This window comes from Peromyscus eremicus, chromosome 1, assembly GCF_949786415.1.
Source record: "Peromyscus eremicus chromosome 1, PerEre_H2_v1, whole genome shotgun sequence".
NCBI lineage: Eukaryota > Metazoa > Chordata > Mammalia > Rodentia > Cricetidae > Peromyscus > Peromyscus eremicus.
In genome coordinates, this window is record NC_081416.1 from 71,358,954 (window position 1) to 71,373,616 (window position 14,663).

At 44.0% G+C, this 14,663-nt stretch overlaps 1 protein-coding gene across 1 annotated transcript; it reads right to left on the reverse strand.

Moving 5' to 3' along the window:
* Positions 1-12,152: 12,152 nt before the first annotated feature.
* Fam24a (family with sequence similarity 24 member A) lies at positions 12,153-14,605 on the reverse strand. Its single transcript, XM_059250609.1, has 3 exons — positions 14,336-14,605; positions 13,412-13,536; positions 12,153-12,530 (listed from the first exon to the last, which is right to left on the reverse strand). The coding sequence occupies exons 2-3, from the start codon at positions 13,525-13,527 to the stop codon at positions 12,347-12,349; spliced, it is 300 nt and encodes a 99-aa protein (XP_059106592.1). The 5' UTR covers positions 13,528-13,536; positions 14,336-14,605; the 3' UTR covers positions 12,153-12,346.
* Positions 14,606-14,663: the final 58 nt, after the last annotated feature.

Genomic DNA, 14,663 nt, shown 5'->3' on the forward strand with positions numbered 1-14,663 from the left:
TGAAAGGTGGAAACACATCTCATAAACCATACGATGTCTGTCATAGTGTAACATGGACCCTGAAGAATAGCAGCCTCTCCAGGAAATCCTGTGTTGGGGATGAGAAGAGCCTGAAGGCCACTAGAACAGACGCCTGTCAGAAAAGATGGCTCACAGTTCTGATAAGTTATTTCACAGCTAGGAGTACATATGCATATGTGTACTTGTTTCCTGGCTTCTGTTTCTTCTTTTCTGTAGATTGTAACACTGCTAAGGAAAAGTAGGGAGAAAGGAACATCTCCCCATCCCCATGCTCCCCCAGTTCTGATGAAAAGTATACACAAAACCCATTTCCTTTTTCTGTCTCTTGACTTTTTTAGTGGCTGGTAGTAGAACCTCCAGATTCAGATAACAGCTTGATATGGGATCTATAAACATCAAATTAGGCTTTGGGTTGGGAAAAAACAAAAAAACCTTTAATTGTGGACATCATGCTTGGGTCTTGTGCTGTGCACCCTGATGTGACAAAGAAAAGAAATATTCCTAGTCAAACTAGTTTAAAATACGACCACCAAGAAGAGCCTGTGCGTAAGGGCTCGGGAAGTCCTCCGTCCCTGCTGTGTGTACTTTTGCTCTGTAGTAAAACTGTCCTCTCTTTCCTTTTCTCATCTCTGAATTCTTTCTCTGGCGGTGATAAGAAACTGCTAACACCTAGTAGAACTAGCAGGCCTTCTCTGAGACCTTCCTGGACTTGGCCCCCAGCAGCTCTTAACTGCCTATGGTCTCCCTGTCTACCTCTGATGACCTTGGGAGACAGTTAAAGGTCTTCACACCAAGGATGTGTCCCTTGTCCCGGCTGCCCTCTGCTCATATTAAGGACCCTTGCCCATCTCTGTGTCTTACTTGTGTCTCTTTGAAGCCTGAATCTCATTTAGCGTGGTGTTTACCAGCCATGACTTTCCTTCCTGAACTGATTCCCTGGCCTGTGCACCCAAATCTTCTCTTGCAGAGCCCAGTATTGTAGAACAGGAGGTGCTCAAGGAAATTCTCTGTGAGATGAACTAGAGTTTCTACATTGCACTGTGTGTGTGTGTGTGTGTGTGTGTGTGTGTGTGTGTGTGTGTGTCTGTCTGCCTGCCTGCCTGTCTTGTCTTTGGGTGTGTGCAGATGTGCACGTGGAGGTCTGAGTTTATGGGTGTTTCTCAGATCTTGTCCCTGCTAGACTAGGCCTAAGATGTAGAACTCACCTCCTGGTCCCACCATGTCTGGAGCTACCTCACTGCTCTGTATGATTGGGGACGAGATAGGCTACGCAGAGAAGATTATGCAGAGAAAAGGGAGCCTTCACTCTAAAGTGTGGTTCTAGCCTCCTTACTACCTGAAAATAAAGAATTCCAGGACAGTTACTACTAATATTTGCTCTAAAGGTTGCCTACATACAGGCAATATTTTTTGATATAGAAATATTTCCAAAAAAAGAAAGTTAAAAAGCTGGGCATGATGGTGCACACCTTTAATCCCAGCATTCAGAGGCTGATCTCTGAGTTGGAGGCCAGCCTGGTCTACATAGCAAGTTCTAGGCTAGCCAAGCCTACCTACAAAGTGAGACCTTTTTATCAAAAACAAACCCGAAAGAATGTTAAGGCAGTAGTAACCAGGTTTAAGGCCTGAGTGTACATGGCCTTGAGTATGTATGTCCTTAATGTTCTCCTGGATATTTTCTGGGAATCCCCACTAACAAAATAATTAACTGTTGTTCACAGTGAAGATACCCCAAATTCATGCACCCCTGTGGTCTAATGTGTTACAGTTGTAATTCTGTCCAGCATACCTCAGGAGTCTTCCTGTGACCGCACTTACATTTAACAACCCTTTCAAGATATAACTTTGGAAATCAACAAAACCTTAATCTATGAATTATAAAGGAATGAAGAATGCTTCTCCCTTAATCCCACACCCACATGTTTGGATGTGATTTACTTTTCCCTGAGCAGTTCTCTATTAACCTCTGTTCTTAAACTTTTTTAATAAACCACAACTATGCTTCATACCAGCTTGTCCTAAAATGCTTTTCTGCACCATACCAAAGATTTAGCTTTCTCTGAGTGGATGTCCCTAAGGGGGGCGGGGGGGGGGGGGGGGGGCGGGCACTCCTTCTCAAGCTGCAGGTGCCAGAATTGTCTCCAGCACTGGCACTACTGACATGGAAGTTGTTCTGTGAGGGTTTAGATTATATACTGTTTTATGTAGCCAAGGCTGGCCTTGAACTTTCTGATCCTCTTGCCTCTGCTGCTTCCTGAATGCTAGGATTTCAGACCTGCACCATAATGCCTGGCCAAGGCTTTATTCTTTTGTTGACGAGAACAGTAACTGTGACTTATCTCTAGAGTGAGTGATAACAGAAGGGCTGGAACCTCTTAAGTATCCTGAGCAATGATCTCCAGTTACAAAACAAAATCATAGCAAATCTAGTTTTAAGATGGCATAGATGTTTTTATTAGCAATTTGTGACTGGGAGGCACTCTTGAGCTGAGTAGAGGGGATGTAAGCAGAGCTTTTCATCAGAGGGCCAATAAAAGCAGAAATAAGGAGTGAAAACTAGATAGGACTTCTCAAAGCTAGTTCATATGGAGCTAAAACAGAACTCACTTGTTCTTGTAGCTCACATAAATGATGCCTATGTGGACTTGGCACTGTGCATGTCCTGTGTTTTGAAAAACTGGCCGGTTTCTAAGTTCAGGCTTATGTGGCACATAGTCTGTGTCACCGTGATGGCTGTTCTTGGTTGTTAACTTCATCTGAAATTAGGTAAAACCTAAGCAGCTGAACATACCTGTGTGTGTGTGTGTGTGGGGGGGTTACTTAATTAATCCTTTGAAGAGGGAAGACCCACTTTTAAATGAATCTTTTGGGGTGGAAAAATACACCTTTAATCATGATCTTTTGAGGTGGGAAGACATACCTTAAATCTGGGCTACATCTTCTGGTGGCAGCCTATTATAAAGGACATGGGAGAAGGAGGCTTGCTCTCTGCCTGCTTGCTCTCGCTCTCACTGGCAAGTCCATTCCTTCATTGGCATTAGAGCCTACTTCTTCAAGATTCTGGTGCATACTGAAGACCATCTGAGACATCCAGCCTCGTAGACTGAACAGCTGCTGGATTCTTGGACCTTCTGTTAGTAGACAGCCATTGTTGGATTAACTGGACCACAGCCTATAAGCCACTCTAATAAATGTGTGTGTGTGTGTGTGTGTGTGTGTGTGTGTGTGTGTGTGTGTGTGCGCGCGCGCGCACGTGTGCGTGCGTGCAGGTATTTCATTCATTCTATAAGTTCTATTCCTCTAGAGAACCCTGACTAGTACAGATTTTGGTATCAGACTCTTCTGATACTTCTAGAGCAACAGAAGTATAAGAATGAATTTTTTTTAAAGATTTATTATTTATTTATTATGTATACAGTGTTCTGCTTGCATGTATCCCTTCAGGCCAGAAGAGGGAGCCAGACCTCATTACAGATGGTTGTGAGCCACCATGTAGTTGCTGAGAATTGAACTCAGGACCTCTGGAAGAACAGCCAGTGCTCTTAACCTCTGAGCCATCTCTCCAGCCCAAGAATGAATTTTTAAAGTATCTGAAATAAGCCTTTCAATTTGCCAACACCTACAATTACTGAAGCTTCTTCAGTTACTGAAACCTCTCCTAGGAACTTGGAGCGTACTGAAAGCACATGGTGTGAACTATTTTACAAAAGTAAGGAGATAAATGTATTTGATTAACCTGAGTCACCAATTGTGATTTGGTAACTCTGTATATAAAGCTTCTGACAGTTTGTGGGGAAAATAAGGGAAATGATGCTGCTGGTTGGTTGCTCCTAGCATCTCTGGAGCAATTGACAAAGAATGAGCTCCATGATAAAATTAACTTCTAGCATCTCAGAATATGGTGAAGGACAACAATGAACTCAGTGACACAAATGGCCAGTTCCAGATGTGCAAAAACATTCCAAAGGTTCCTAAGGCTGCCCTGGAAGAGAATCTTCTCTGCAGCAGCCATAGAGCTCAAGCTGCAGAGAATCAAACCAAAGCATTCATTACAAGGATGGCTGAATTACAGGGAAAATTCAAGTCCCAGTCTCTTTTGACAGTCAAGGACATTAATTGGTAAAGAATGGGATCCTGTAACCTGGGATGGAGATCTATGGGAGAACTCTATTAAGACTGAGAACTTTGAGGCCTCAGATTCTCAAGGGTTTATCTCACCTGAGGAAGAAGTCTCTCTTTCCTCAGTGGAAGATGTGTTCACACTCCAACCCCCTGAAATGTTGCCTTTTTCTGTCTTTGAGGAAATTAATCTGTCATTTTCTGCTAAACCAGCAGTGACTCTCTCTGAAGGAGATGCCAGGCAAGAGAATTCCGATGTCCCTCACGGCCCACCAATAGTTGTCTCTAGACCTATAACCAGACTTAAGGCAGAGCCGGCTCCTCAAGGGAGCTAGAAAGTGTAGTCCATGAGGAGGTGCGCTACACTGCTAAAGAGCTTAATGAGTTTGCTAATTCATTCAAACAAGTCTGGGGAATATGTGTGGGAATGGATTTTGAGGGTGTGGGATGATGAGGAAGGAACATAAAACTGTATCAGGCTGAATTTATTGATATAGACACACTGAATGGAGATTCTAGGTTTAATATGGAAGCTCGCACAGTTTTAAAAAAAGTGTCAAAAGTTTGTTTAAATGATTGGCTGAAGCATTTGTCAAAAGATGAGGTACTGAAAAGGAGTTGGAGATGTCTAATATACCTTAGCATAGTGTTGATGAAAGGATTTTAAGGCTCAGAGAAATTTCAAAGCGAGAGTGGGTGTGCTGCGTGAAACTTAACCCTCTACGATGGGAGGCCCACAAAACACATCATCCTTCAGTAATCCTTTAAGATGCAAAATGGTGAGGGGGCACTAGCACATTTGAAGAGCTCTGTCATTGTCATTGGCCTACTGCCAGACCTTAGGGTTGGAGATGCTACTGCTCAGTTGGATGAATTGAATGCAGTAGGTTTAACTGGGCTCTGAAGTAGTGGGGGCCATGTGGCAGTACTGACTTGCCAAAGACAAGGCGATCGTAATTATTGTAATGGGCAGCACAGACAAAGCAGTGTCCATAATGGCCTGACCCATAATGGGCTGCACAGGCACAGCGAATTTGATGGTGGCATGACTTAGATGTACCTTTGGTACTGGCTAATCAATCATGGTGTTCCCAGGCATGAAATAGATAAGAAGCCTACTGAATTGTTTGATCTGTATAAGTGGAAAAATTCTTAAGCAAATAAAGGCTCCATTGGGTCATGGCAAAGGGAATCTGGGCCTGTGAACCAATTTCCAGACTTGAGCCAGTTTGCAGACCCAGAACCCCTTGAATGAAGGGATGGCCAGGTTTCCCTGAGGAAGGATCTTGATAAAATACCTAAGAGTTTTCTTGTTAGCCTTTCTCCAGTCCTCCTCCCTCCCAGAGAGGCCTATGGGCTTTTACAAGGGTAACTATACTGGGGGAAAGGAAACAATTAGACTCTCTGGGGTCTATTGGATATGGTTCAGAATTGACACTGATTCTGGAAGACCCCTAGAAACACTGTGGCCCTCCAGTTAAAGTGGGGGCTGTGGTGGTATTGTGTTCCCCAAAATATTGTGCACCCTAATAAACTTATCTGGGGTTAGAGACAGAACAGCCACTAGATACAAAGGCTAGAAAATGGTGGCACTCACACCTTTAATCCTAGCATTCCAGAGATAGAAATCCCTCTGGATCTCTGTGAGTTCAAGGCCACATTGGAAATGGCCAGGCATGGTGACACACGCCTTTAATCCCAGAAAGCGAGCCTTTAATCCCAGGGAATGGTAGTAGAAAGCAGGAAGGTATATAAGGCGTGAGGACCAGAAACTAGAAGCATTTGGCTGGTTAAGCATTTGGCTGGTTAAGCTTTCAGGCTTCTAGCAGCACAGTTCAGCTGAGAGCCATTCGGATATGAGGACACAGAAGCTTCCAGTCTGAGGAAACAAGACTAGCTGAGGATCCAGCGAGGTGAGGTAGCTGTGGCTTGTTCAGTTTCTCTGATCTTCCAGTTCACCCCAATAACTGGCCTCAGGTTTGATTTTATTAATAAGAACTTTTTAAGACTCCTGCTACAGACGTCTCATGGGGGTCAGTTGGTCAATAGAGTTTTGACTGATGTCCAACTCACAGTAGGTCCAGGGGGTCCCAGAACTCATCCTGTGTTTATTTCCCGAGTCTCAGAATGTATAATTGGGATAGGTATACTTAGAAGGTGGCGAATTTTTATATTGTTTTCATGATCTGTTACAGTATCACCTCCCTGGAGGAATTGAAGGAATTAGTGTTACCATCAGAGACTTGAAAGGACTTGTGTTTCCACCACATCTCCCTTTAACTGTATCTGGCCAGTTCAGAAGACAGATGGATCATGGAGAATTGACAGTTGATTATTGAAAATTCAGTCAAGTTGTGACTCCAATTGCAGCTACTATACCAGATGTGGTATCCTTACTTGAGCAGATTAACACATCTCCTGGTACATAGCATGTAGCTAGTGATCTACCAAATGCCTTTTTCTTGATACCTGTCCATAAGGACCATCAGACAATTTTTTGGTTGGCAAGACCAGCAATACTTTTACAGTTTTATCTCAAGAATATATTAACTCTCCAGCCCTGTGTCATAACTTGTTTGAAGGGATCTTGATAATCTGTTTCTTCCACAAAATAACACATTGGTGCACTATATTGACAACATTATGCTGATTGGACCAAGTGAGCAGGAGGTAGCAGCTACTTTGGACTTGGTGGTAACACATGTACATCAGAGGATGGGAAATAAATCCAGCCCAAATTCAAGGGCCTGCTACCTCAGGGAAATTCTTAGGAGTCCAGTGGTGTGGGGCCTCTAAGGTGAAGGATAAGTTACCGCACCTGGCCCCTCCCACCACCAAGCAAGCAGCACACTGTTTACTGGGCCTGTTTGGAGGCCAGTCTCCAGAAGAAAGTTCTGGAGACAGCACTTTCCTCACTGAGCTGTGCTACTCCAGCCCATATACCAAGTGACTCAGAAAGCTGCTAGCTTTGTGTGCGGCCTGGAACAGAAGAAGGCTCCTCAACAGGTCCAGGCTGCTGGGCAGGCTGCTCTACTGCTTGGACCGTATGGTCCAGAAGACCCGATGGTACTTGAGCTGTCAGTGGCAAATTGGGATGCTGTTGGGAGCCTTTGCCAGGTCCTTTATAGATGAAACATAGAGGGAAACTTTGGGATTTTGGGCAAGGTTCTTCCATCATCCACAGACAGCTATTCTCCCTTTGAAAGAGAGCTTTTGCCCTGCTGCTGGGCCTCAGTGGAAACTGAACGTTTGACAATGGGTCACCAAGTTACTATGCAACCCTAGCTGTCCTTCATGAGGTGGGTGTTATCTGACCCATCAAGCCATAAAGCAGGATGTACACAGCAGAAATCCATATCAAATGGAAGTGATATATACATGATCAGGCCCTAGCAGGTCTTGAAGGCACAAACAAGTTTCATTAAGAAAGTTACCCAAGTTCCTGTGGTTTCTAATCCCATTAAATTGCTGTATGCTGCCTAGCATGCACCTAAGCCTCATGGGTGTGCCCTATGATCAGTTAACTGAGGAAGAGAAGACTAGGACTTAGTTTACTAATGATTCTGCATGTTATGCAGGCACCATCCAGAAGTGGGCAGCTGTAGCATTTCAACTCCTTTTTGGGGCAATCCTGAAAGATACCAGCAAAGAAAAATCTTCACAGCAGGCAGAACTTTGGGCACTGTACCTGGTCATACATTTTTTTGGGGGGCGGGGGAGGGGGCAGGAGAAATGGCCAGGTGTGTGATTGTTCACTGACTGATTCATGGCTGTAGCCAATGGATTGGCTGGATGGTCAGGGACTTGGAAATAGCCTGATTGGAAAATGGGTGAGAAAGACATGTGGGGAAGAAATGGATAGATCTCTCCAAATAGACAAAGGATGCAAAGATGCTTGTGTCCCATGTAAATGTTCATCAGAAGGTGACTTCAGCTGAGGAAGAGTTCAGTCATCAAATAGGATGACCCATTCTATGGATAGTCAGCCTCTTTCCCCAGCCATCCCTGTCATTGACCAGTGGGTACATGAACAAAGTGACCATGGCAGTGGCAATGGAAGGCATGCATGGGGTTCGACGACATGGACTTCTACTCACCAAGGCTGACCTGGCTACCACTGCTGCTGTGTGCCAGATGTGCCAAGAGCAGAGACCAATACTGACCCAACATGGCATCATTCCCTGGGGTGATCAGCCAGGTATCTGGAGTAGATACTTATTCTGGTTATGGATTTTCCTTTTCTTCATGTACTGCTTCTGCCTAAACCACCCTCCATGGACTTACAGAATGCCTTATCCACCGTCATGGTATTCCACACAGTATTGCTCCTGATCAAGGAACTTCCTTCACAGCCAGAGAAGTGTGACAGTGGGCCCACAATCATGGAATCCACTGGTCTTACCATATTCCCCACTGTCCTGAAGCAGCTGGCCTGATATTAAGGTGGAATGGCCTTTCGAAGACCAGACAGCTACAGCACCAATCAGGTGGCAGCAGCCTAGAGGGCTGGGGTAGGGTTCTCCAGAAGGGAGAATCAGCATCGAGTATGTGGAATGGGTTCTCCTCTAGCTAGAAGTCATGGGTCCAGGAATCAAAGGGTGAAAAGAGGAATGGTTCCACTTACTGTCAACCCTAGTGACCCACTGGGAACATTTTTTGCTTTCTGCTCCCATGACCTTAAGTTCTTCTGGCCTAGAAGTTTTGGTTCCAGAAGGGGGAGCACTTCTGCCAGGAAACAGAACAAACATTCCATTGAACTGGAAACTCAGACACCACCCCCCCCAACCCCACCCTCCCTAACCCCCCCCCACCCCTTCCCCCCCCCACCCCCACCCACCCCCACCCCCGGGCCACTATGGTTTCTGATGCTAATAGGCTGAGAAAGGCATAGCAGTGTTGGGAAGAGCGATTGATCCAGATTACCATGAGGAAATTGGGATTGCTTCTCCACAATGGAGGTAAGAAAAATTCTGCCTGAAGTGTAGGAGATCTTTTAGGGCATCTCTTGGTGCCACCATGTCCTGTGATTAAAGTCAATGTGAAACTCTATCCTAATCTATGCAGGATAAAAAAGGGTACAGACCCATCAGGAATGAAGGTATGGATTATAATTGACATGAGTGTTTCTGTAATATTTTGTTAAGAATGTGTTTATACAAGTATTTGTGTTTTCTTTTCTCAATTTCTTTATCATGTAATGTAATATCAATTAAGAGAATATCAGTGGTTATAATATTTAAGTTTGAGATACTAAAAAAATGTCCTTCAAGGGATATTGCCACTTATTCTAAAATGTATAATGCATTTGCAGTTGTATGAGGGATAATTATATCACATTATATGTAATTATGACCTGGTTAAATATTGAATGTGTTTGTAATTGTACATGGGATAGTTATATCAGGTTGAGTGTAATTATAACCTGGTTATTATTTTCATTTGGGAATTAAGGATGACATAAGGAGATATGATTGTGTGTCAAGTTGAGTAGGGGTGGGTTTGTGGTGACTGTTCTTCATTGTCAACTTGACTACATCTGGAATTAACTAAAACCCAAGCAGCTGAATACACCTGTGAGGGATTTTTTTCTTAAATCCTTTGAAGTGGGAAGGCCTACTTTTAATCTGGGCCACATCACCTGGCGGCAGCCTGTATAAGGACATGGAGGAAGAAAGCTTTGCTCTTTGCCTGATAGAAAGCAGCTGGCCTGATAGAAAGATGGAATGGCCTTTTGAAGACACAGCTACAGCACCATTTAGGTGTTAGCAACCTAGAGGGCTGGGGTAGGGTTCTCCCCAACACCCCCTACCCCCATAGCCGGCAAGTCCGTTCCTTCACTAGAATTAGAGCCTACTTTTTCAGGATTCTGGTGTACACTGAAGACCAGCTGAGACATCCAGCTTCATGGACTGAACAACTACTGGATTCTCTTGGTAGACTTCCATATAAATTCTACTCCTCTAGAGAACCCTGACTGATAGAGTCTCTCTGTTCTTGTTTAGTCTGGTCCCTTAGGGCCTGTGCAGCCGAGAACACTGGGCCTCCCCGTAATTCTTAACAGCCTGTGATGGTTAGTACTGGTTATCAACTTGACAGGGTCTAGGGTCTAGAGTCACCTAGGAAACAAACCTCTGGGTATATCTGTGAGGGAGTTACTAGCCTGGGTTGAGGTGGCTGGGGTCCCAGACTGATAAAAAGGAGGAAGCAAGCTGAGCACAGCTTTTGTCTCCCTCTGCTTCCTGACTGCTGACCCTGTGTGGCCTGCTTCTGTGTGACACATGCTCCTGTCACCATCACGTCTCAGGGGACTGTACCCTGAAACATTGAAGGCAGAGCCAACCTTTGCTTTGGTTTTCAGTAGCGGGAGTTTGGTCTCAGCACTGAGAAAAGTAACCAGTATGCACTTGAATTTGGCAACTTGGTAACAGATTTGCCAGCTTGATTCATGGAATTCAGGTTTATTAAACCCTAAAGTGTTTTCTTTTCTGTTAGTATATATCTAGTGATAAGAGTTTTTTATGGTACTACTTTTAATGTTTAATAAATGGAACTTAGAAATAATGTGTTTTCAGTAGTAAAGTTTGGGTCAAGTAAATTATGATACATCCATGTAGAATTCTTATATTACTGATAAAAATACTTTTTGAGGGCTGAAACATGGCTCAGTAGTTAAGAGTGCTTGCTTTATTTCTACATGACCTAAGTTTGGTTCCCAGCACCCATGCCAGATAGCTCACAACTATAACTCCAGCTTTAGGAGATCTGCTGCCTCCTTCTGGCTGTAGGGGCACTTCATAGAAATGGTGTCCATGTAGATAATCAGGCACATATGTATACATATAAATAAAAGAAAGTTTAACGAAGAGCTATAGAGGACCCACAGCTGGACAGTGTACAGACTGAGAGGTGCTAAATGGGATGTCTCTATAAATTCCCCCCCCCCATTCACATGTAGCTCAGGGAAACCTGCAGAAGAGGGGGCAGAAATACTGTAAGAGCCAGAGGAGATGGTGGACACCAAGGAAACAAGGCCTTCTAAACGCAGCAGAATGGACACACATATGAACTCACGGAGACAGGCACCATGCACAGGGCTACACAGGTCTGGGGTCTCAGCACTGAGAGTGGAGTGGAAACAAGCCCGTATCCCTAACCCAGAAGCTGTCTCCAATTGATAAGTACTTGCAAGTTTTCTCTAGTGGAGTCTCACCGTGTCTACAGACCACTCTTAAGGCCAGGGCCCATGCCCAATAGTAGATGATCAACACAAAACAAACTCAGTGGTATTTAGGGAGTTTTGTTGGTTTGTTTTTGTCTCAAAATGACTTATCTGGGATTTTTTTTTTTTCATTTTCTTACCCTACAGGTCTTAAACATTATGTTTCCCAATTTTCTGTTTTGTAGGGATTTTTATGTGTGCCAATGTGTATGTTTATATGTGTTTCTTGTGCATTTTCCTTGGCTCTTTTTCTGTTCATGTATTTGTTTTGCCCTATTCAATTTTCTTTGTTCTTATTTTATTATTTTTTTCTTTAGATGCCTGTTTGTTTTCTAATGAAGGCAAGCAAGAAAGGATGTGGACTTGGGTGGGGAAGATCTGGGAGGAGTTGGGGTATTTGGAACCATGATCAGAATATGCTGTAAGAAAAAAAAATCTGTTTTCAATTAGGAAAGTAAAATTTAAGTACAATGGAGTTAAAAAAAAAAAAAGAATGGAAGTAAGAAAAAAGAACAAGGAATACCATGTAACAAAATTCAAGCAGAATTTAGCACTGAAAAAGTCATCTCACTCAGAGGCCTTATTTTTCTCTTTGGGCATAGGAAGTTTCAGTCTTAAACCTAATTTTAAAATACTTTTAAAAATTATTTTAGGCATTTAGCAGAATGATATCCCATCTTTAAAACTGTTTTCATGACCCTTTTTTAATCTTCTACTCTACTTCTCCTGTTTACATGGCAACATAGTAATATTCTAGGCTCAAGTCTCAAAATGAGTGAGAAAGAATAAAGGCTGTTCATAACCATCACCACCACCAAGTGAAGGTACAGGATTATTTTGATTATTGTGTGCTTATACAAAGTACATAAATACCATAGTAGAGAGTAAATAAGAATATAAACATTATAGAAATTGATTTGAAAAATAAAATAGGCTACTAAGAAAGAAGTACTGATCGTGAAGATTTTTGTGTCCACCACTGCCCTGTCAGAGTCCCTCATTTGTGCCACAAAAGCAAGGTGGCAGTGTACCAACATCTGCATAGATGCTGCAGTCATCACAGCGCTGGAAGGTGCGACAAGACCCAGGGATAATGGGTTGTTTGGGCCGGATGATCTTGTCTTGGTTGAGCTTGCATTGTTCAATACAGCTTTCAGCATCCTTTGCGATTCTTAAGAAAACACACACACAAAACGAGCTTAGAATTTTCCTTCCCAGTGAGCTTCTTACAATCACGAGGGCTATGTGGGGAAGTCCAGGGCTGGAGCCCATCACACATGCGACACCAGCCTTGGGTTAAAGCTCTCTGCTCCTTCCCATCTTTTCCTCTCCTACAATCGCTACACATGTGAACCCAGGGTACCACTCCAACAAAGGAGGGTGAATTGCACCCCAGTGGCTGCTACAGGCCCTGAGATGTGGGAATGATGGAGAAGGTGCTACAGTTGGCTGGACTCGGCTCTGGCCTCCACCATCTAAGTGCCTAGGGAGGGACACCATTAATGCTGACAACCAGCCTCATACTTCAGGCTGTCCCTTCTCTCCCAAACTTCAAACATCTCTTGTCTGATTCCCATCCCTGTCAGCAGTCCTCCATGGAGTCTCTATTCTCTTGGCCCACTTGGATTTTCCCACAGCCATTGAAATGAATGAGGGAACATGTGAACTTCCCAGTGAGTGGTAAGAGGTCACTATGGTCATACTCTGTCTGAGTAGGAGACAGCTCATCCCCAAGGCATCCTCTGCATAACTGTAAGAGGATGGAAAAGATGCTCAGTTAGGGTCCTGTTAAACACCTGAAGGCACACTCCCTGAGGCCAAGTGACAGAAAGCAATATTGACGTGCACAGTGTCCACTTGTAAGCTCACAATCCCAAGCTAGAAGGAAGCCCTCAAGCTTCTGTCCCCACCTGCCCCCCATCCCCTCACACCTGACAGTGGCCCTTGACTTTCCCCTCCAAGTGACCACTGCAGTAAGAAGTGACCCTGCTCCGGCAGAGGGCCCAGAGTCTCATTGGAAAAGTGGTGTTCACTCCTACTCACGTGACTTACTTTAGTGCCTTGGCTATTTTCACGTAAAGACAAAAGACAACGGATATCAGCATAATTGCAGTAATCAGCATACCGCTAGCGAGGCCCATCATAACCTTCGTCCTCAGGTCGAACATCTTCCACACCTGGCAGAGAAGTTCAGGCAGTGAAGGTGGCTTCTTTCACAAATTAAACAGCCACCTGGCCACCGCTGCCCCACATACCATCCCCCGGTGAAGAAGAAAGGACCCGAACACAGATCTTTATGCATGTAAGTAGAAGGAACTCTGTCCAGGGAGGTCCATGCTGACCTCAAGTGGGTAAGAGGGTTTAATTTTGGTTGAAAAGAGACTTGGATGTAAAATCCAGATATCAGGAAATGAGGATGACAGTAGAGAGTGTATTTACTTTTCACAGGCAGTGAGGAGTCCTTGTAGAATGAACCAGACTGCACTGGAGCCTCCTACATGCCTTCTGAACTGTGCTTACTGAATGAGAACTGACTCAGAATTCACTCCAGCAAGTACATTGAGTTAGATCTGTTTTATGGACTCAGAGAATGACTCTTCTAAACATTATTGCCCAAAACTGCTAAGAATGTACACACCTATTTTGAAAGTAGTTTTTTTAGTGGTGGTGGGGGGAACCCCACAAATAAACAAACTAGGTTATGCTATCTCAGGGTTAAAAAGATTCTGAATGCGTCCAGCCAACCCCTTACTGAGGCTGAAACAGAGGCGTGCTCAGACCATGAGACAACTTCCTCAGGAGTCTCTTGTGCCTCACTCGGTCTTCTAAGAGACTATGTGTCTCCCTACTAAACACTTAATCCTCCCACAGAGTCCCCTTTTCTGGAATAAGCAATATACTTAGTCTAATATCTGAAACTGGGGAGCAGAAAGCCCAGAGAAGACAGAAAACAATCTGACTACAAAACATACTTACCAAAGTCAAGCCGTCCAGCACTGAACTAAGGACATTTAACACACACACACACACACACACACACACACACACACACACACACACACACACACACACACCTCAAAATAAACAGAAGAAAGAGTTTCAGAAATAGGATGCTTCAGAAACCTGCAGCTTCTCAGACCTGTGATTTGAGAAAGAAGGATCTAAATGACCCTGTTAGAGCAATTAAGATACAGGCTGGTGTGCTCTGCTGTGGGAGGCCTAAGGTGTGCTAGGGCTGCTGGAATACACCAGCTCCAAGCCAACCTGTGTGACATCAGCTCCCTTTCTGAGAATTCTGAATTCT

Excerpts from the sequence above, each read along its gene's own strand:
- Fam24a (XM_059250609.1), bottom strand. The coding sequence starts at position 13,527 with ATGTTCGACCTGAGGACGAAGGTTATGATGGGCCTCGCTAGCGGTATG. Across the intron at positions 12,531-13,411 it reads AAAATAGCCAAGGCACTAAA|AATCGCAAAGGATGCTGAAA; the intron begins GTAAGTCACGTG and ends TGTTTTCTTAAG.